Below are 22,337 nucleotides of genomic sequence, written 5' to 3' on the forward strand. Positions count from 1 at the left end.
CCGAGTAATTGATGGAATTTTCTGGTGTCTATTCTGAAAGTGCAAAACGGCTCTTCATAAAAAACAGGATTGGGTTTTTCACTCTATATTCCAGATAGGCTAAAAATCATTATTAATAGCTGACTAGAAAATTCTAACACTTCAAGAAGTTTGTAGCATGATGAGCTCACAATGCTACACACTAATTGCTGTGGAGCTAACGAGGAGAGCAAGAGCGTGAGGTGCGGAGCTGATGCTGTGCTGATGCTCCTTAGGTGCCCTTACCTATCAGCAGGTGGACATGCACTGGTGGAGAGACCAAAGATGCCTCAATAAACATGGCAGAGCCATGAGTCCCTGTGCCTGGCCAGAGGGATGGCTGGCTGTGGGTGCCTGAGGTCCTGCTGAGACTCAGCAACAAGCCTCAAGAAGGAAGAAGGTGGGGTGCTTTGTGCACCTGGAGATGGTTTGAATCCCCCTTGACCTGTAAGTTGGATTAGACAGGCTGCTCAAGAAATAAGCTTGTGTTTCTTTAAGAAATATCAAAGGAATCACCTTCTGAAACAAAAAGTTTTAAGCATTATTTTGTAAAGCTGGTTCTTCTGGTGCTGCTCCAAACTGCTCAGAAAACAAGTAAATGGGAAAGAAATAGGACAGGCACTGAACATTGGCATTGCAAATACATCACATTGAACATCCTGCAGGGTGCCCTGAGGCCCCTGGGTCTGCCCACCCCTGCTTGAAGGTTGTCCTCAGTCAGGACAATGAGGCTGCCCTTGCCTCCTCCAGCCTGGGTCCCTGCCCTCTGAGGCTGCTGCAGAGCGCCAGGTAGTGCCAATGGATGGGGAAGGCTGAGGACAAAGAAAGCGTGACCCAGGCAGAGAGCAGAAACCTGCTGGAGGAATCGGTTTGGGTTTGCCAAAGAAGGAGCTCCTCCTCACTTTGCATGCAGGTCCCATGCTGGTTTTCATACAACTACTTTTTAAGGTAGTGCTATATATAGTCAAATAGTACTTTGCTGCAACTATCTCAGTGCTTGTAAGTGATTGTAATACATGTAAGAAAATACTCGGCTATATTAACTCCACGAAGCAAGATAATGATGCATCAAATTCATCTTAACGTGTAGTGAAGCAGGTCCAGTTCAAGCCAAAGATTTTTAGCACTATGTGTACCATCTGCAAATGCCTGTCCCTGTGCCCTGGCACCCCTGAGCCACAGCACATCATGATCCTGGTTTGCAGGCAGGGATCTGCAGCAGCCCCAAAAGAGATGAGAAAAGCAGAGACAGATCATTTTTTTCTCATTAGTTACTTTGACACAAGAAAGTTATCCCAGCAACCTAATCTGTCTCTGGGCAGAAGGAACAGGAATGTGTGAAGTCAAATATGAGTTTTAAATGTTTGTGACAGAAAACAGTTGCATTTCATGGAAAGCTGCAGTGCAAAAGGAAAGCATGTGCCCAAAGCTGGATTTCCTCAGGGAAAGCAGAGCAATTATTTTGTTGCTATCAGGGCAATACCAGGGTGTTTTCTTCCTGTTTCTAGGACTCTAATAAAATTAAGAGAGCTAATAGCAGCAAGATGTAGGAGGCACTCACTGGTGAATGCTCCAGCATCACTCCGTGGGTGATACAAACCCAGGTGAAACAGGACAACGTGTGCCACTGACTCCAGCTCTGCACCATCCTCAGCCCCACTGTAGGAAAACACCTTCTGGGGAGCAGGAAAAGAGCTTTCCCCTTTCCTCCCTCTCCAGCTGGGCTTGGCAGCTGCCTGCAGGTTTCTAAGCAAGGCACAGAAGGCAGCAATGGCGTGAAGGGGCCCCTCTGGCCTCTTCCAGCCCATAAATCTTGGCAGCTAACAACCTTGCTGATGGTCAGGCTTAATGATCAGAGGGAGCATTTTGCAGCAGCAAAGTGAAAGCAGAGCATAATCTATTTCCTGAAGGGAACGCAGGCTGTTTGCTACTGCTACAACTCCTTTCTAATCAGGAGAGGCTTTTCCCCTAGGTGGAGAGAGAAGCTTGAGGAACCAAGTTCTCCCCTGAGATCAGCGTACCCTTGGCTGGTACTCACTCTGCAGCTGCCTCCTCCTCCTCCTTGCTGGTGCTCTGTCTCCAGCTGTTCCTCCTGGGCTGACAGGCAGCACTTGATGAGTCAAAGAGCCTTAGTACAGTCTTTGCAGCTTGGGTTAGCTTCCAGCCAGGGAGTTCATCCTTTCTGCCCAGCTGGTGGCAAGCTGTAAGACAGCTTGGGTTGTGTTTCCTTATTTATTGCTGAGGGCTCCTGGGATGCCACACTCCTACTGATTTACACCCTTGGGGACAGGCGGCTTGCTTTCTGAGACATGCCCTGGGGCTGAACTGCAGAGACCATACTCAGGGTTACTTTACTGACCCTGGCAATTAAGAGACCATTACAAAGCCTTTCCAAAGGAAGTCACAGTCTCTTTGGGTGATCACATGGAAGAGTGTCCTGCTGAGGGAAAAAAGCCCCTCCAAGAGAAGAACATTGTGATAAGATTCATGGGCCTTAAAGGCCAGGAGACACTGTGAGATCATCTGATATGGCTTGTCTATCTCAGTACTCTCTGCTGCATCCACACTGGCCACACAGCACAATTAACATGATGTGGCACCATCCTAAATAGTGCATCATCCACGTCTGTGATATCATCTCTGATATGCTTACACAGAAAGGAAGAAAATAAAGAAGATTGTTCTCTAACTTGCTTGCCTCCAGCTTCTGTCAGCTGGTGTTATGCCTTTCTACCAGTCTCCAGTGGTTTCTTTGTGAAGCCCAGCTTTCTGCCATCAGTCTGTGGCAGCATGGAGCCAGCTTTTCTCTGCACCTTCCTGAAAATTCTGGTACAAAACCTGGATGGAGTATTGCACACCTGCAACCTCTTTCCCAGCTGCCATGCTCACAGCTCCTGCCATAGGTAGATTAGATCGATACAGTCACACATCCACTAAACTTTATCTTGCCCACGAAGAGAACAAAGTTCTATTCCCCCACCATTTCTCTTTTTAAATGATTTGATCCCCATTACACAGACTGCAGTCACTTACTTGAACCAGCCAATTATCCCACTGCAGCTCAGTAACACTAATTACGTTACAGTTCTCGGCAATGGAAGTTGCCAAGCTGTCCTGCTCTTTAGCCAGGCTTCCTACATTGATGCAGCAGCAGGTTTTACATTTCTTCCCTTCACATTTGTCAAGTTGGCTTCAATTTCTTCCTAGTTAGAGCTTGGCTCCTCCAGTGCTACTTGAAGCCCTCCTACCTTCTTCTTACAACCTTCTCAACAACCTGGATGAGGGGACAGAGCGTACCCTCAGCAAGTTCACTGATGACACCAAACTGGGAGCACTGGCTGATTCCCCAGAGGCTGTGCTGCCATTCAGCGGGATCTCGACCGGCTGGAGAGTTGGGCAGAGAGGAACCTCATGAGGTTCAAGGACAAGTGCAGAGTCCTGCATCTGGGAAAGAACAACCCCATGCACCAAGACAGGCTGGGGACTGACCTGCTGGAGAGCAGCTCTGCATTGAGAGACCTGGGAGTGCTGATTGATAATAAGCTAAATATGAGCCAGCAATGTGCCCTTGTGGCCAAGAAGCCAGTGGCATCCTGGGATGCATCAAGAAGAGTGTGGCCAGCAGGTCAAGGGAGGTTCTGCTCCCCCTCTACTCTGCCCTGCTGAGGCCTCATCTGGAGTCCTGTGTCCAGTTCTGGGCTCCTCAGCTCAAGAGGGACAGGAGAGAGGCCAGCGCAGGGCCACCAAGATGTTCAGGGGATTGGAGTGTCTTCCTTATGAGGAAAGGCTGTGGGACCTGGAGCTGTTGAGCCTGGAGGAGACTGAGGAGGAACCTCATTAACACAAGTATTTTAAAAAGTGTGTGTCAAGAGGTTGGGACATCACCTTTTTTTTTTCTGTTGTCTCAAGTGACAGGACAAGGGGTAGTGGGCACAAGTTGGAACACAAGAAGTTCCACTTGAACACAAGGAAAACCTACTTTACTGTCAGGGTGAGGGAGCCCTGGCACAGGCTGCCCAGGGAGGGTGTGGAAGCTCCTTCCTTGGAGGTTTTCAAAACCCACCTGGACATGTTCCTGTGCAACCTGATCTAGGTGGACCTGCTTTAGCAGGGGGTTGAACTGGATGATCTAAAGGTCCGTTCTAACCCCTACCATTCTGTGATTCTGTGATTGTGAATCTGGCACTGGTACTAGTTATTAAAGCACCTACTTTGAGAGCAAAATGGTCTTTGGTCACCTTCCCCAGCTGGTAGCAACAGACTCCTGCAGCTGTGGTGAGACTGGTTGTCTTCTTTTGAGGTGCTGAGGGACATGGTTTAGTGGTGGGCCTGGCAATGTTGTGTTAGTGCCTGGACTTGATGATCTTAAAGGTCTCTTTTCCAATAGAAATGATTCTATGATTCTGGCGTTTGCAGAATTCACTTGAAGCTTCAGCAACACAATGGGCTTGGTTCATGTAGCAGCTCTAGTCCCACTGCTTGGCCTCCGTGACACCATCTTCCCCTTGGTCAGTCTCCAAAGAGCTCTGTCATTACTCCCAGCCTGTCGCCCTCTCTCCTCAGCAGCCAACTCAGTCTCCCATGGCCCAAGTACAACAAGCGCTGAGGCCGTCTGCTTGGCCAGCTGAGAGAATCCTGCCTCGCCGAGCCCCACGGGAGCACGGGTTGTTTCCCAATCCTTCCCATGGCCGCCTGGCTTTTCCCTCTGTGCTCACTGTCATCATCCTCCCCTCAGCCTCCTGAAATTCTCACCACCTCGCTGCCTCCCCTCGCCTGGCTCACTGACAGGGCCTCAGCAAACCCTGCACTTCATTTCACACCCCACTGCTCTTCCTTTGGGAAAGAAACGTGCCTGTTTTCTGTCACTCCCCCTGTTTCTGTCCTAGTCTTTCTGCTCCTCCTGTCCTCACGTGCTTTCACCCTGTGCTGTGTCCTCCTCCCTCACCAGACCCCATTCCCCACACCTGAGCAGTGTGAGTCTAGCTGCCTTGGAGACTATTGATTTTAATAGGTATATCCCTCAGTATGCTGGATTAATATACCTGCCTCTCTGCTCTCCCAGAGAGAATTTCTTACATTGTAAATTAAATGGGGAAAGTCAAAAGCCTATGGAACAGATTTCCTTTGCAACGAGTGGAAGGCCCCTGCACAGGTACATTTCACAGCACATGTATAATTGCCCAGGTGATCAGTGGAGCAGCTGGAGCAGTGGAAGAGAAGTAAGGCTATTTTAAGGCAGTTTACTGGTGCAGCTGAAAATCAAGCAACAGCCATTGCCCAGGGACACACAGTTGCTTGTTCTCCTCATTGTGAGCACAGGAACCTGCACTGGCTCCTCACAGCGCTGCCCTTTCCAGGAGAAACGGGGTCAAGGCAAACTCTTTGAGGTCACTAAGGTCTTGCTTTTGAGACAACAAACAGAGAAAACAATCGTCTTGTGTTAAGAAATTTTTATTTGTCCTTTGGATCCGTCATGTAAGCACATAAAATTACAAGTGGAAGAAACATCATGCCACAAAATTGCATAGAATTTTTACAAAAAAGGTGAGTTATGCCTCTGAAACAATCATAGATCGAGGAACCGAAAAGTATGTACATGGTAACTGAAATATTTCATCCTACTCCGAAAGCAAATCATCAAGGACTAATCCATCACGGACACTATTAATACAATGTACAGGGAGCAACACTGATTTCAAAGAAAGGCAAGCAATGAGATCCCTTTAGTTATCGTTCAGTGGATGTTTAGCTAATACATGAGCATTAATTAACGTAATTATGAACATGTTAAATCTAAAATGTCTGGCCTTCAATAGAATTTTTAAAATTCTGTTTATACTGCCAAACCCAAGCTATTCTCAGTAGTGTAAAGATATCTGAAGTGCACGACCTAGTTTAATATAGACAGCTCTATTCTATACAGCAGAAAGCCCACGATACAGCATTTCCACACGTTCAACACGGAACAAGGCAAATACATAAAAGGCACAAGACTTGCACATCATAAAGACCCTTTTTTTTTCATTATCTTACTCTAGTTCAAGTAATACCAATAGCAAATGATATCAGTTTCACTGAAGTAGTCAGAGCGAGGCGAGATGTACAGGATTACACGCTACCTTACACCTGCGGGGAGTGGCACTGTACAGGTATAAAAAAATGGGAGTACAGGGAATGGTCAAATACAAACGTGCTGTAAAATGACTACAGCTGAGATTATACTGAACCCAGCCGCTCTGTTTCTTGACTTTTGAAATATAAATAAAAGGTTAATTGGTATTTGCTCGAGTTTCTCTGAAGACCCAGGTGAAGTCCTGGCTCCGCGGAAATCCGTCGCGCTGAAATTCAAAGGAGCTAACGTATTACTGCAAAGCCTGCGCTGTGCAACCGTGTCTACAATGCAAGTGTCTTCAGTTTCACCCTGAACACTGCTGTCAGTTCATCCCTTTCATAATTTAGACTCTACGTCGTTTTTGCTTTATAAAATGCAGCATTACTTCCCGACTCTCTACGTTTTTGACGAGTGATTCAGATTGAGTTCAAAGTGCAAAACAAGGATTAACAGAGGATTCACCTTTCCTAGCGCTCAGATGAAAGTTGGTTTTGAATTCCATGTTCACTAACCTTGCCATCATAACCAGGATACCTTAATCCAAGATATCATTTCCAAACAATGTGCAATTTTTCTTCCGTTCTGCTCTACGCTTAAAAAGGAAACATCAAAATACTGTTTGTTGTCCAAGATTTGAACTTATATATACACACACCATTATTTAACCGAAAACTTAAGCTCAACTTGTACTTTATTGCTTAAATTTAAATAAAATAAGTTACTTTAGAGTCCTGAAATCCTGAGGGAATGGAAGGAAAGTAACTTAACTGTTGCTCTGTACTGCAATGCCTCCCTCGGCAATTGGCTGCTGTCTCCGATTGCCTTCTGACAGGGAGCAAGGCCCCGACCTCACAAGCCTGTGTGTGCAGGTTACTCCCTAGCCCAGCTGCACCACGCCAGGGGGGCAGGGAAATGCGGGTCTGCAGGACTGAGCCTCTCAAGGCAAATCTCTGTCTTTGGAGCTGGTTCATCCTTCGCCCTAAGCCGCTTCTTCCCCACAGGGCTGAGGGCAAGGCCTTCAGCAGTGTGCATTGGCTTGGGTACAGGTCAGAATCCCTCTGTAACGCTTCATAATCTCTATTTCTGTTAGCATGGGAATCCAGAGAACAGCATTTCTCTACCTTTTCAAATACCTTGACTTGCACAAAGCCTCTCTGTCGTCCGATGCAAATGTCACAAGAGGTGCTGTTAGTTCCCTCACGCAGACCGCACGGGACGCTAACTTTGACTGTTCTCATTTTAAGAGGTCAGTTAAATGGATTCATACACATTTTTAAGTAAGAGTGATGGGGTTTTTTTATATTTTGCTTTTAAATTTCAGACCTTAGTAAAACTGAACATCAATCTTAAAAATAATGGAAGATTCTGTTAAATTTCAAACACTGTAGTCCTAAACATTTCATAATCCTATCAAATTCAGTAAGCTTAAAATATGATACTTAAAATCAATACTTTTGAGTCTGCAAAATATATATCAAATTTATATTCTAAAACTACTTTGATTTACAACACCAACACCACAAAAAAGAATTTTACGATTCAATGCCTATTTTCTAGCAGTATAACCCAGATGGTAGCTTTCACAAAGACCCTCTCTACTCATGTATCCCTGAAACGTTTCGTTTGGCTGAGAGACCACGCCGACTTCAAATAGAAACATGCTGTGTGCGTATATAGACAGATGTGTGCACACCTAGCGCTCTCTCTATATATATATATACAAACACATATGCACTCACACAGTGTAACAAACACAGACGTACACAGACACCACCGACAATCTCCAGGCAGAGTTCTTCTCTCTCTTCTCCTCTCGTCTCCACAGTTCCAAGACTTTTCAGCAGCAAATATATTTCTTTCCGTGTGATCGACGTACTATCAGGCCAGCAAGCCACCGGTGCTTGCGAAGCTAAAAAGGGGTAAATGTTTCAGTGCAAATGGAAAACGATGGTACGGCTGTCAAGGTGCAGTTATAAAGAAGGAAATAAAGATGATTAAGTACTGTTCTAATATTCTCTAGGATCTGCATTAGTTTGGAGCACTTTGCACTGGCACTTGAAAAGGAAATCTGCACACGTTTGTCTCTGTACAATACACTGGTCTTCATTAAACATTCTTAACGGTGAGCATGGCCAGAAAACGACCCATTGTAAACGGGCCAAAAAAAGCCCCAAAAAGGAGAAGAAAAAAACAGAGGAGAGTTAACATATTAATTTTCCCATTACAATTGCACTAAGCTTTAGAATAATAATAAGATGAAGAATGAGAATGAAGACCTTTGCACGATACTTGTTAGAAAACGTTGCTGTTGGGCAATGTGCAGCTGAATGCAGATTCCTGCAGCGGCGGCTCCGGGCGGCAGAGCGCAGGCGGGCGGCTGCGGGGTGCTGCGCCCGGCCTCGCTCAGTGTTTCTCGGGCAGTTAAAAAGTAGTATCAAACACTTTTTCTGGATTCTCTTCTTCCAATTCCTCTTCGCTTTGCAGAGGTTTATGGTTTGATTTTCCGCTGTCAGGTGCCAGGGAAGGGGGGGCAGAACTGTGGTCTCCGTCTTCGCTGATTTTCCCTTTCATGGCTTCCTGCACGAACTCCAGAATTTCCAAAGGCAGTCTTTTGAATTTGTCTTGATATTCCTGATCAAGTTCCACCTGCAACTACAACAAAAGAGACAAGCTGTCTTCAGGTGTGTCTAATGGGACCGGTGCTACAGTATAGGGAGGGGGGCAATTAATAACGCGTGGTTGCATTCAAGGAGATTCAAGGAGACATTCCTTTCTTTTTCCGTGTAAGCGCCACACACCCGATACACCCAGTGATTTCCATGCAGTCATTGCAAAGCTGAAGGCACGGGCAGTCATTTCTGCATAAAGCTGGCTTTGGGTACCATCCTTGGCTCCCCAAATCCTTAAAACAGAGGTAGAATTAACTGTACTGGTGTCCATACTCCCGCCGGCTTTCACCAGACCCGATTCAGGTGCAGTATGGATCACAGATAAGCCTTTGAAAGAGCAAGGCCTTTATTAAGTTTCAGGTAGCTAATCACACATTAAACACACCACAAACACTGCTCCAAGAACAATATGATAACTTTTGCCAGAGTTCTTGGGTTGGAGAAACCATTAGGAAAAAGTCAGTGGTCAGAGAGAGCCGTAGAGGGAGGGGAAAGAAAGGTTACATTACGTTTCTTAGGGTTAGATCACGGAAAGTTAGGTTATCTGATGAATGCAATATGTGTCTTGGACATTACTGAGGAAAACGTGTCACATCATCAACAGGATGCAAAAGGCATGCAGAAAGCAATCTGGCTATCAGTCTTCAGGAAGCTGCGGGTCCTTTCCCAGCACTGATTTGTATAGCCTTTGTTTTTAGTGCCCATATTAGGACCTGCACGCTCCGTTCTTTAGAAAACATTAATGTGTATGAAGGTTTCAACTGAAGACAAAGCCAATTTTTTTTCATCATGATCAATATGAGCACAGCAGGAAGCAAAAGGGGTGAGTTCCAAAGCCAAACCTGCTCCATCCATCCATTCATCCATCCATCCAACCATGCATCCATCCACCCACCTTGCTAAAAGAGGGAGTCAGGTTCTGCTAACTGTAGCTGCAGCAGTTTTGCACGAGTTTCTTAGGCAATTGTATTTTGAGCTGTATTTTTTGACAGGATGCATAAAGGGGCTATAAATTCTGATCCTTCAGTTTCATGCTTGAGTCTATCCTATCTGGTTTCAAGTCTCCTTCACCCCGTTCCAACGGCTCTCAGCAGATGATTTTTCCCTTCAACATCGGTACCTACACTACTCTTACCCTCCTTGACCTGTCCACAGCATGTGACTTTCCCACTACCCCTCCCTCTGAGCCCTTCCAATCCCATTCCCCGTGCTTCTGTCCTGGTTTTCATCCTGCATCTCTGATTTTATTTTAGTGAGGCCTCTTCTTCTTTCTCCTGATGTGCAAATCAACGTCCTTAGCTCACCTGGTCTAGTTCTACATTCCTTAATTAGACAGATTTTGCAGCTTTTCTTGCCCAGGATCTAAGATCTGGCTTTCTCCTTTTGGTTCTCCTGCTAAAGCTCCTTTCCTGCTTTCTTTTTCTGGCAATTGTCCTGCTGTTCTGCCCTCAGCTTCCCACCTCGGTGTCACAGTGCTGACAAACACCAGGTGTGAGGCACAGACGGCTGTGTTAAATACAATTACGCATCTTTTAGAGGCAGAGGGTATCAACTGTTTGACAGTCCCTACCGTAACACCCTTCTTTCACAGGCTGCCCTTTTTCTTTTTCCCCTGAACTTCCTTTGTATTCTGGCTTTATGTCTAGATACAAATTTTAGACGGGATCCTCCTTTTTATTTCCACTTTGAGAACACTTCTGAGAGAACATCTCTGCTCAGAGAAACCCACGAAGGAGGCTGCTCATCCCTCCCACCCTGCCCAGCTCCCTCAGGGCCAGGCAGCTCCAGGACCCCAGGGCTGCTGCCCAGAGAGCACCTCACCACCCAGAGGCCCTGTCTGCACCAGTCCCCATACCAGGGGTCATCCTCCAAACCCAAAGAGCGTGTTCTAGGCAAAAGGTCTGCTATCAGGCTGAAACCATGCTTGTGGCTACAGTTTGCTGCTTTGAAGCAGGGACAGTGACCCAAAGATACTATCACAGTGAGGGCAATTTATGCCAAACATGGGACAAAACACTCCTGCCAGCAGACCCCAGCACTGCAGCCGTGCACACCACTGCCATCACCTTTTCCTGAGCAGGAGCATTTGCAGCCCAGCTCTGGGCTGGCAGGCCCTGTCTGAGCACCCCAGATAGCAAAGCCCTGCAGGGACAGGCAGCTTGGCATACACGGTGTTTTCTGTACATTTAGGAAACCTGGGAGAGGCTCCAGAGCACTGGAGCTTTATAGAGGAACATTCATTTCTCTATACAGGAGTGTCTGAGGCAGAGAGGGCTGGCTGCATTTACCCACCTCACTGTCATACATGGAATTACTGAATTGGTAAGTTTTAGGCACCTCAAGTATAGAAAGAGGTATGTAAAATCAAAAGTCAGAGAGATCTCCTGGCTCTCAAATTCCTTCAGAACCACGATTTGCTTAATTAGGTTTAAGAGCAATAGAAATATTTGAAATCCCTCAGAAACTGAACATTATCTGAACCCTGTGCAACCATAAGCATGTTGTTAGACAGCAATTGTGTCTAACAGCCACCTCCTAAAGTGCCTCCAGTGAATAATCCTCCCAAAGTTGAGCATTTAATAGAAATGACATGAATCTGGAGCTACCCCTCTCTCTCTCGCTCTCTCTCCAGTGTCTCCAGAGACAGTCTATATAGATATCTAATCATGAGGAGGCTGAAGTTAGTTGCAAAGGAGCAGACAGTAGACGAGGAGGTTGATTAAAACCACAACAGTGTGTAAAGATCAGTTTTCTGTTTGATTTCGAAGGCACTGTGGGTCCTTCCCCTTGCTGGGCTTCAGACAGGCACTGCAGAACCCATTCCCCATAGCCACCACGCTATTGCACGGGACTCCAGCTGCAGGGAAGGGCACAAAACCCCAGCTGTGTTTCTTTTCAAAGCATCAGTATCCTAGTAAACTATGATAAGCATATTCTGTGGCTGTACAGGGACATTACAGTTCAGGCACTAACAGAGACTCCAGCCCAGCGTGGCCTTCCTGTTCACTTTGGTATCCCTTTGGGTTGCTTCCCATCACAAGTCCACCTACCCCAGTTTCTCTGCTCTCTAGTTACCAAACAAGGTGACCTACACTTGCTTATAGGATTTTGGAGCCAGACAAGGAGAGGAAAACAAGACATGATTAGACAGGCAGATCATTATCTGGATCACTGTTCCCATTAACACATAGCAACCTTCTTCCTTCTGTTATCTCACTATCTCTCATAGATCCTTTGTCCTCTCTTTAATCCCTAACCAAAACCACTTACTAATGTCACCTCCATGCAGCTTTAGCATCCCACAAAGGGCCAAAACGTTCTTTCTTGTTCAGGTAAATCACACTCCCATGTACTTTACATACAGGCAATGGGTTAATACTTTAAAGTTTGGAGCCATCATTATTTGCAGTGGGCTCCTCGGGGACAGGACGTGACTGTCAGTCACTCTCGCTGGCCGTGGCCAGAAGCTCTAACTCTCAACCAACTCAGCCCCAGGGCCTAGGGATAGAAAATGAGAAGGGCTTTACGTGACTAAGCCTGTGACATAAAAGGGTCATCATTTAGAGAAGGGCCTCAGCACCCCCTCCTTGGAATGTGGGAGGGGAAAATGAATGTGGCCATTCAGCTTAAAGCAAGGCAAACACACTCAGGAGAGGAAGTGGATGGTATTTAGTAACACCAAAATAAGATAGCATAACATCACATTAAAATATTGGCTGTGATCAGTAAAGAATTACAGAAGCAGAAACGATGGTTCCTGACTATCCTGATCCAGCCCCTGTAGACTTTTGCATACTTGCAATGTGATCTATTGAACTTCTGTTTCTACCAAGAACAAAAATAAAGTGATCACATGAAAAACGCAGCGTGCTGCCAACACAAGTTACCAGGAGGGCTGAAGTTCACATGGAGTGTTTAGGTTACAAACAAAATCACAACATAAAAAAAACCATGTTGGACCCCTTAATCCTTAATTACTTCATGTTTAACGGTGTTTCATATTGCCTTGTCCCCCCAGTTTAAGCTTCAAATACCGAAGTCCCTTCTCACTACATCTCGTCCCTCTTTCGTGCTGCAGAGCCCTTTTTTGTACAATGTCAGGATTATTTTTAAGATAACTGTGGAAAAGCAAACAAGCTGGGCTAATGATGTATAAGAATCTAATAATGAGCTAGCAGAAGTTTCAGAGCACAGTTAAGAAAGGTTTTTGCAGTACCTCAAGCTATGGCAAGTAGTTGTGTGACTGCACGAATGGCAACCAGACCTGGGACCTCAGGTGTGAGGGGTGAACACCTCACTGTGTGCATCAAAAGCAACTGGTGGAATAAAACATGACCCTGTCACACTCAGAAGAAACTTGGGAACACCTCTGTGGGCTGCTGCTGTTGCCAGCATCTTGTGCAAGTCTACTGTATCTACAGCAGAGCCAGCCATCAAGCAGAGAACTGGCTGACAAACAGCACCACTTCCATCTCCTCCCCCTCACTTGGCAGCCCAAGAGGAGGGCAAATTGTGGGGGAAAACAAGTCCAACACATCTCCCTTCCTGCCCCAGCAACATCTTTGAAGCTGTCACTTTGAACACTGCTGCTCCTTCCTGTTGTACCTTGAAAGTGGTGTTTTGGAAGTGAGGAATGAACGTGTTTTCCAAACAGTTTTTCCTTCTCTTCCTTCCCCATCTGCCTGGAGATCCCGTGTGCTTGGTCTGCACAGCGGTGTGACCTCGTAACATCCTCCTCCTGATGTAAGATCCCGTGCCAGAGGCGGTTAGCTGATGCAAACCCTACCCAGTCCCACACGGATTGGGATTCATTCCAGCTCACATGGCCTTTTAAAATATATTTGCAACTCTGAATTAACAGAAGGGTCATTACTTAAAAAGCATCTAAAGAATTAATCTCCAAGCAAAAACGTTTTGAGATAATTATGTGTGAAATGGCACTAGTTCCACATTTTGGTGGAAAAAAAACCCCACCAAAATGCCATTTTGTTCAATCAGAAACATTACTCACTGCCATATTTATTTTGATGAAGTTCTTCCAGTGTAAAAATTTTATGTGACTCGAAGTAAACTTCTGACAGTCTCAGATTTTCCATTCCACTTGCAATTTTCCTGTAAGGCCAGTTGAGTTGTGCTTCTGCTATCTCTCCTTTAAAATCTTGTCTTATTTTGCATTATTCAGAAATACTTTGTTCCCCTGATCACACTCTTTCTTTCCCTGAATGATGAAGTGAATTCAGAGTTAAAAAGAACCCAAACATCTCGGCTTAACAACCCAGGTGAAAACGCAGAGAGGACTGCACAGTTTGGTATCTCCATCAGTCTCTGACATTCCCAACAGCAAACTCTTTATTCTCAAGTTTTAAAACATTTTGTTTCACTGATGGGAGACTCAACTGCTTCATTTCTTCTGTGCAACTGCAGCCCAATTTATTTTGACCAGAGGCCATAACCGGTCGCTACACGATTCGTAACAAGAGAGGGGACTGACTGCAGCCTCCACAGGGTATGTCTGTTTAGCAAAGCTCCCATCTTCCTTTTCACATTCACTGGAAATGTTTATTTTGTTAACACCAGCAATGCTGATCATGTCACTGGTCAGGGGAAGCATATTGCAACAGAAATACTGGTCTGAGACTGTGGCCCCTTTCTCACTCCTCCCCTGTTTCTCTAAATCTGCTAAAGCCCCAAATACTTTTCTTTCTGCAAATGTTTGACCCGTGTGCCTAAAGATAATTTTGAATAGAGGATTTGGGGCTTTTAAGACTGCATCAGACAACAAATATGCATAATGTCAGCGACCTCAATTTAGCTTCCAAAATAGCACATTAGAGGACTCCCAGATTAAGGGTACAGAGAGCAAGCAAGCTGCTGTTCTGCTGCTTTTCATTTTCAGAGCTTACTTAATTAGAAAGCCATTCTGGAGGGATACAGCATTAAAAGACATATGAGTAGGAACAATTGTTAAAAGTAGACGGAGGCTCAATAACAGGGAGAGTGAAATTGAGGAACAGAGCTCAGGGATCAAGTGATTTATAGGCAGCAATTTTTGTTTAATTGGAAACAGAAGGAGTTTCTTATTAAGGACCATGTTATTCCCTTCACTAAGCAGATTTCTGCTGGGAAGGCAAAGGGTAACCACTGCTTAGCTGTCCTTATGCCTCATGGTCAAAGTCCCTCTGCAGCCCTCAGTGTGCTACATGGGGGGCTGCAGAAGAATCACAGGATTCCCCTTCAGGACTTTTCCAAACCCAATATACCCACCTCTGACAGCTGAAAGAGTGATCCAAAGAAAGAAGCTGGGGAAATGTAGGTTCTTGAGAAGCTGTTTATCCAGGCCTGGGAAATGAGAGAGCACCTAAATGCTTTCTTTCTCATATTCTCCCAGTGACTGCAAGGAAGTGCATCAAGGGACTTGCCACCATGTTAACATTTGGGCTTAATATAGCAGCTCAAGAACAATACACAAAACAAAACCACTCAGGGGACTGCGGTTTTATCTCAAAAGATGCTGGAGTGTGGAACCATTGAAGAAAAGCTAAAGGCACTCAGTGTTGGAGGAACCGCTGGTGCAGGAAATGTCTCTGCAGTGACTGGAGAGCTCCCATTAATGACCCCAGTCCTCAGAAAAGGACATCTCACTCGGTGAATGCCCATCACTAACTGGTCAAGCTATGGTTACTATTCTGACCATGACAGACATGAGGCACACCAACTCCAGGGCTTTCTCTCCACAAGCCCTACCCCACACCCTTTTTCTCCTGGCTGAAGCTCCCCGTGTCCTTCACACAAGGTCTAACACACCAAGCTGTTCTTCCCACCCCACAAGGTCTCCCTGCTCTGAGACCAGGGCTTCTTGCTCAGGAGAAGGTGTTGTTTTAACTGGTCCACTACCACCGCCCTGCCTGTCAACAGGCTGCACAGCCCAGATATTCTCCTTCAGAAACTGCCCCAAGACGGACCTGAAAAAAACCACTGCACCACCTGAAGCACATCACGAGCTAAGCACACTGTGTTAGTTTCCCCTACTCGTACACTCCTTTGACTTCCCCTGTTACCTTCCATGTTTCAGCTTTGTGTCTCCTCCTATTGAAGCTGAGGTGATTTGCCGTGCCTCCCTGACGTGCAAGTCCCCATACAAATGAGTCTGTTAACATCTGCTGTCTCAAGCAGACTGTAACCTTAGGGCCTTCATCAATCCGTGTCTCCACCTTTATTAACTGCAACCTCAGTTAAACCAATAGGACTGTGAAGAAACCTGGGACCTGAGCTCTTAGACTTTAATACTCTCGTAAAGAAACTCCTGTCTTCCTTCTGCACAGTAAACCAACATATATCCCAAGACCTTATTAAAGAAGAAATGTTTAAGTGACGAGACGCCCATTGGTGTTGCCCAGGCTACACATGTATCATATATATCTGTACTGTGCCTCTGCTGAAAACTTCTGAGTTAGAAGCTGCTTATGGCAAAAGCCTAAGCTGGTGAACTTTTCCTGCTGACAGCTGTATTATTAGTAGTAGTTTCAGATCTCTTGCATTTTCTCTAAAGAGATAGCTTTGACTGAATTCTGTGGGAGGATTTTCTTCACAATAACTTTTGTTTCCTGTTTCTTCATCAGTACAGCAGTTCATTCTCCTGCAAAGCACAATGCTTTGTGCATTGTAAGCTGTATACTTAGAATCACTCCTCTGTCGATGACTATTGTGTGTAATTGTTTCCTTTTGAGGAGAAAATACTTTCTTAGGCTGTCAAGTGGGGCTTTTTTGACAACTCTATAAATACGTGACCTATGCATCTCGTGTTGCATATGAATAAAGCTAAGTTAAGCTAGTATGAATTGTAAAATAATCCCCTCCCTATGAGAATGTATTCCGTTCTAAGGCAGAATTCTGCTCTTTTTCACTCTCACTGGAGTAAGATAACTTCACCATAGGCAACAGAGAATCTGCTCTGCTTCAATGCAGTAAATCCAGAGAGACTCCACTGAAGTCCCATCTATCATTAGACACTGCCCTTAGTTTATTGGGACACATCCAGGGTAAACAGTGACATAGCTCAAATAGAGCTTCTTAAATATCTAAAGTGCTGGCCATATTTTGGATACTGCCTTTAAAGCAAACAACAACAACAAATCTGCATCCATTACCTTGTAACGAGCTATTTTCTTCTGCTTGCACGATGCCTTCAAGGCACCCTGTAAACAGGCAGCTGACTGACAGCACAGGCCTTGGAAGAGTAGCAGCATTGTAATTCTCAGCTCAAGAGGTCATAACAGTCCCTTGGAAACTCCTTTTAAATGACATCTTGAGATTGTAACAGCAACAATATATTCCAGAAATAGTTCAAATCCCGGGTGGAGTGGGGAAGGAGGGACTGAGGGCTGTGCAGCACCATGGCAGCTGAGCAGGACGTCTCCAGGGGGCCCTGGAATCTGCCAGGCTGCTTTATGTATAGTGTGCTTTGCCTAAAAGCAGTGCCTGTCCCACACAGTGAGAGATTCTGGCTATTTCTGAAAGAGAAGAGAGACAAGAAAAGAAAACTTCAGGTGCTTCAGGCCTCCTGTGTGAGGGCTCAGGAGCTGACGAAACACAGATCTGAAAAACATGTGGTGAAACCCACACCACAGCTTTTGGATCCTTGCCTAAACCAAACTCTGAATGAGGTTTAACAAAGTGCTTTTCAGTGTCTCACATCCACCTTGCTAACAGATAATGACTGTGTTGCCTGTGTCTGACTCCTGGCAGGACACTGCTAACAGGTCCCATCTGTCCCGCAGAACATTCCCACCCAGCACAGAGATTTCTTCTCAATCTCCACAATGGAAAGGAAATAAATAACCTATTTCTCTGTCTCTCTCTAGTGGCATCACCGTGCTACTCAATGGAAAAGGAACAGAGTCACCCTATGATTAAGTCTGGCACCTCCTTTCACAGTGACACACTGCTCAGCCCTTCCTACTCAGCCCAGACTCTAGAGCTTGTTTCAAGTAATAAGAGCTCCCGGTGTAGCCTGAGGTCTGTGTACCCGAGATGGCACCTTCCTTGAGGTACGTGCTCACTGTAATTTCCATGTCGTTGCTAATTGTCAGGGAACTGCCTGGAGGTGTAGAAGACACCATTAGTTCAGAAAATAATCCCACTGATAAAGCCTTATGCTGCACTTTGAGGTTTACCTTGCACTCACTATAACTCTTCACATCAGAAAGCCTCTGCAGGATGGAGCCTCGTTGAAAAACCTGCTTGGAAAATTACTGAGGAGACAGTCCTTCTCTTAATATCCTGTTAAAATGGAATGTTTCTAGACTAGAAAGCAAGCACGCTCCGAATAAAGATCAAAGCCTTAGAAGTTTCTTTGAAAAAATCTTTTCAAGTAGTTGCAGTTCTGTCATCACTTGTAACAGCGAAGGCTGTTCCAAAACATTTCCCAACCCGTTAACAACATGAATGTGGCTTCCCCTTTACTGGTAGCAAAGATATGCATGGACTCTCTCCAAATGATGAGCCAATTTAGTGACTGAGCCATTATTTTCTAATGTAACAAGCTAATAAAATAAATCCATTCAGAACCTGGCAGGAGTTTAACAGCAGAGACAGAGCTGCTGTCCCCCATTTGCCATCTTCTGCTTGGCCTTTGTACTTCCAAGTGTCAGGAAAGTTTTGAGGCTGAGTTTAACAATGATAAAAAGCTGAGACTCGGTTCAAATTCCTATATTGATGTGTATGTTATTATACAATGAACATCAAATGGAGACGTATCACTGCTACTGAGGGTCGAGTCTGACACCATGGATGGCTGCTCTGTGGTTGTAGGTTACCATCATCTTCCTGCCTCTCTACTTCCACCATCCTTTCATCCATAGATCCACTACCTCTCTTCCTTTCGTGCTGTACTACACAAGGCACTTCTTTTGACTTGAGAAGTGGAATTTCAACTGCAACTTTAAAAAACTTCAGAGCTTAATGTGAGGGCAGCACCGCCCAGAGGTTCAACCTCATTAAAAACAGCCTGAGGGCTTGCACTTCCCCATACTAGACTGAACTTAAAAGGAAAACACCCTCCTCCTCTTGCCTGTGCTGCCATTAGTGGATTAAGCACTGCTACGCAATGGGAGGTTAATGGAGCCATCCTCATGATTAAGTTCAAGGGATTAATATTTCAGTTCAGTTGGTTTTCACTTAAACATTTTTTTCCCAAAGTCTGTATTAAGGCTGACTACTGCAAACTCGGGCAACCCTCTAATTACCCATCAGGTTGAAATGAACCATGCAGAAACCTTTAGTTTAGCCATGTTCAGCATGCATCCCACAATGCAGAATGTGCCAAAGTAACTTTGCAAAGCTTGATAAGCAAACCAAAGCCTGTCCTGCTGCTGTGCAGAGTAGCTTCAACTCGTGCCTATTAAAAGGCATTCCTAAAAGTTCACTTCCATCTACATGGAGACAGTGTTTGACTTTGCTGGGTTTTGGATCCTTAATACTGGCACAAACTAACCAGGTCAGATGAAGGAACCAGTGGCACAAAGTGGCATGAAGGGCATACTCCTTCCCCACAGAGATCTGAAGATAATCTGATGCACAAAGGAGAAGCACAAAAGCCATGTTTCTGAGGTTCAGGATTTTCAACTGTCTTGTCTGAGCAATTCAGGAAACTGCAAAGCATGGGAGTGTCTAGGAAATATGACCTGGTTACTGCTTAAAATCCAGGCCTGCTTCCACAGACAGGTAGAAACAACAAACTCCCACACAGGTCAGATGCCCTTCTCGTATCCAGGCCTGCCTGCCTTTCCTTCTCTGTGCACAACATGTCCTGGCTTTCTGATGAGCACCTGAGCTCCACAAAGAAGGGAAACAGTGGAAAGCGTTTTGCCCTCTTAGTGCTACCACCTTGATCATGCTGCAGTCCCACCAGCCAGCACAGACCCTGAGGCTGGCTCTCCTCAAGTGTGGTGGAATCCACTCAGTGAGCTATGGTAAGGAGGAATCATGTGTGAGAGAGCGCTTGTATGTTTAAGTCTGCACTATGAGATGCCTTCCATCTTGCCCTGCAGTTGGACATCTTAAAGTCTGCTTGAACAGACCTCTTCACCATATTGCTAATAGCACAGCTGAGTTTTGTGGTCAGATCTTCCTGTTGCCAGGAAAAGGGATATGTAAATTCCCCAGAAGCCAGCAGACACGGGAAAATATAGGATACATCTCGGAGAAATCAGTTGCTTTGGTACCTGCACTCATCACCAATCTCAGTGGGTTGCAGCACATGGAGGCCACGCTGGGACCTCATCCACATCTCCAGCCTACTACAGGAGAGCGAACTTTTCTACTGACATATCTGTGTGTGCTGGATTTGGTCCCTGCCTTGTCTCTTTCTGAAGTTAGTTCACCAGAGAGTCAGGCCTGAACTGAGACGAATTTCATAGAACTTCACTAAGTCCTTTGTGTTTTTTTCCACTGAGAGGCATGCCATCAAACTGTGCAACATGGGCTCCTTAGAGCTCTGATTTGTTTTTCATCTGATTTCATTTATGTGCATCGCTAGTGGTAGCTTCTATCTTGGAAAAGCTTTGTACCATGCAAAACCTTACTTGAGAAAAACAAATTGGCAGTAGAACAAAACCTCTTTCCATTATATGAACTTATCTTTTGATGCTCTATCAGTGTTTTATTGTTACTTTGGTACTTGACATCTTCCAAAAGCATTTAAAAGTTCCTGAGAGGTCTTACAGCTTCACTTTCTGATGCCAATTCTGATCACAATCTAGTTGAAGATAAGTTTAATGAACACTAGGAAAATAAAGGCCTTTCTTAAGGGATCCAGTTATTTGGGGAAGTAAATCAATACTTTAAAAACATTGGTTGCTGGGTTTAAAGCTGTGTTTAAAATATGCGTAGAGTACACAATTTGCTTGAGAACAACAGGAATCCATGTTGAATTTTGGGAGCATTCCAAATGACGGTAGACAAGAATCAGGAATGAATGAGGTTATTAACTTGCAAAAAAATCCTTTTAAAACAACTATAAAATGTCATCTTTTCCCCAGCTCATGAAAATGCACTTGGAACTACAGAAATATAGACAGGCCTTAGATTTAGGGATGGTGAGTGAACAATTCACTCATCTCCTACTCTCTATGCCAGCAAAAAGATAATTCTGTGTTAGTCACAGAAGTTATTCCTAAACACTTCTTATCCCTGATGTTAGTTAAACGTTCTTACATATCAATTAGTTGGAAATCACAAGTCTTTAGGCTATCCATTAATTGCAGCACCGTAGACACCATCTGTATTTAAAATTATGCGATGAAAATTAAGCCGAAGCACCAAGCTGTCTTGGCTAACAAAAAAAGGTTCCCTCAGCCCTTTGGATAGATAATGGGGGCACTGAATCCCCAGGAGAACTCCTTCTGAGTTTACTGTTCTGTCTTGTCACGTGGTAGCACAGACTACTGAAGCCACAAGTCGTTCCCCACGTGTTTAATTTGCACAGTTGCATTTTCGCTGCATTCCTTTTCTGACTGTCGTCAGGCAGAAAAAGAACTCTTAATGTAATGATTAATGCAAAGGAAGGGCAGCAACGTTTCTAATCTGGATCATTTACAAATGCAAGGTAAATGTGGATGGGAAATTATAACATACTCTTTTAGAAGTTAGAGGGAGGCTGGCTGCAGAGGAACATCTGGTCTATACATCAGGAGAAGATTTCATTTTCAGTTTCTCCTGCTGTTATGGCTTTAGGCTCTCAAAGAAGGCTTTGAACCCACTCTTTCAAGTCTTCCTGCCTTTGCAGAACAGATCTTTGAACAACTGAATTTCTCTTGTCTGGTCATATTTTGCTTCAGTGATTCACTGAAATGCCAATTTGTCATTTGTGCCATCACAGTGGGTTCATGCTGGCACCTGTCAGAGGCACCCAGCATGGGCTGCCCCTCAGCCACAGTTCCCACCGAGCCGCCATCCTCCGAGGCAGCACCGATGCCAGGAGGGGTTCTTTTCATAAGTGCAGCCATTAATTGACAGGTGTTTTTTCCCCAAATCCTCTATGCCTGCAGCATGAAGGAGAAGTCAAAGATAACATTCAAAGAGATCTTGGGAATGGTGTCTTCCTGCCACAGGCATTAGAAAAAGAGCAGCTGAAATATTCCATGTTGAAAAAGATGCCTGCTGGAGGTAATCATACCTGAGAGTGGTGCTGCTCTAATGCAGAGCAACTGCAGCAAATCCCTGGCTGTCACACTCCTCTGCAGCCACACCAGCAGGTACAGAGCACTTAGCTGTACTTTGAAACACGAAATGGCAGAGCACTGGGCAGTCAGCTTTCTGTGTGTAATACAGCTCTTTTTATCCTTTGACAACAACAGCCTACACTTCTGTGCACAGCAACAACAAAACAGATATCTCCTTTAACATTTAGTCTAGGCCCTGGGAGGTTCCCTTATGTCAGCATCCTGCATTCCGTATGTGACTCCTATAAAAGACACTAAAAAGAGTGTCCACAACCACATGCATGTTCATTAAAAAAGTGCTCCTGCTGATATTAATAA

The 22,337-nt window shown here is 45.0% G+C and overlaps 1 protein-coding gene across 2 annotated transcripts in view; it reads right to left on the reverse strand.

Moving 5' to 3' along the window:
* Window positions 1-5,453: 5,453 nt before the first annotated feature.
* PLCB1 (phospholipase C beta 1) overlaps window positions 5,454-22,337 on the reverse strand; it is a 374,348-nt gene continuing 357,464 nt past the window's right edge. The window contains exon 32 of one of the 2 annotated variants that reach the window (XM_061989255.1): window positions 5,454-8,782. In XM_061989255.1, the coding sequence (XP_061845239.1) occupies window positions 8,552-8,782 (231 nt within the window). In that variant the 3' untranslated portion in view covers window positions 5,454-8,551. The remainder of the gene's footprint in view (window positions 8,783-22,337) is intronic. The other variant, XM_061989256.1, reaches the window with a different exon arrangement.

This window comes from Colius striatus, chromosome 2, assembly GCF_028858725.1.
Source record: "Colius striatus isolate bColStr4 chromosome 2, bColStr4.1.hap1, whole genome shotgun sequence".
Taxonomy (NCBI): Eukaryota; Metazoa; Chordata; class Aves; order Coliiformes; family Coliidae; genus Colius; species Colius striatus.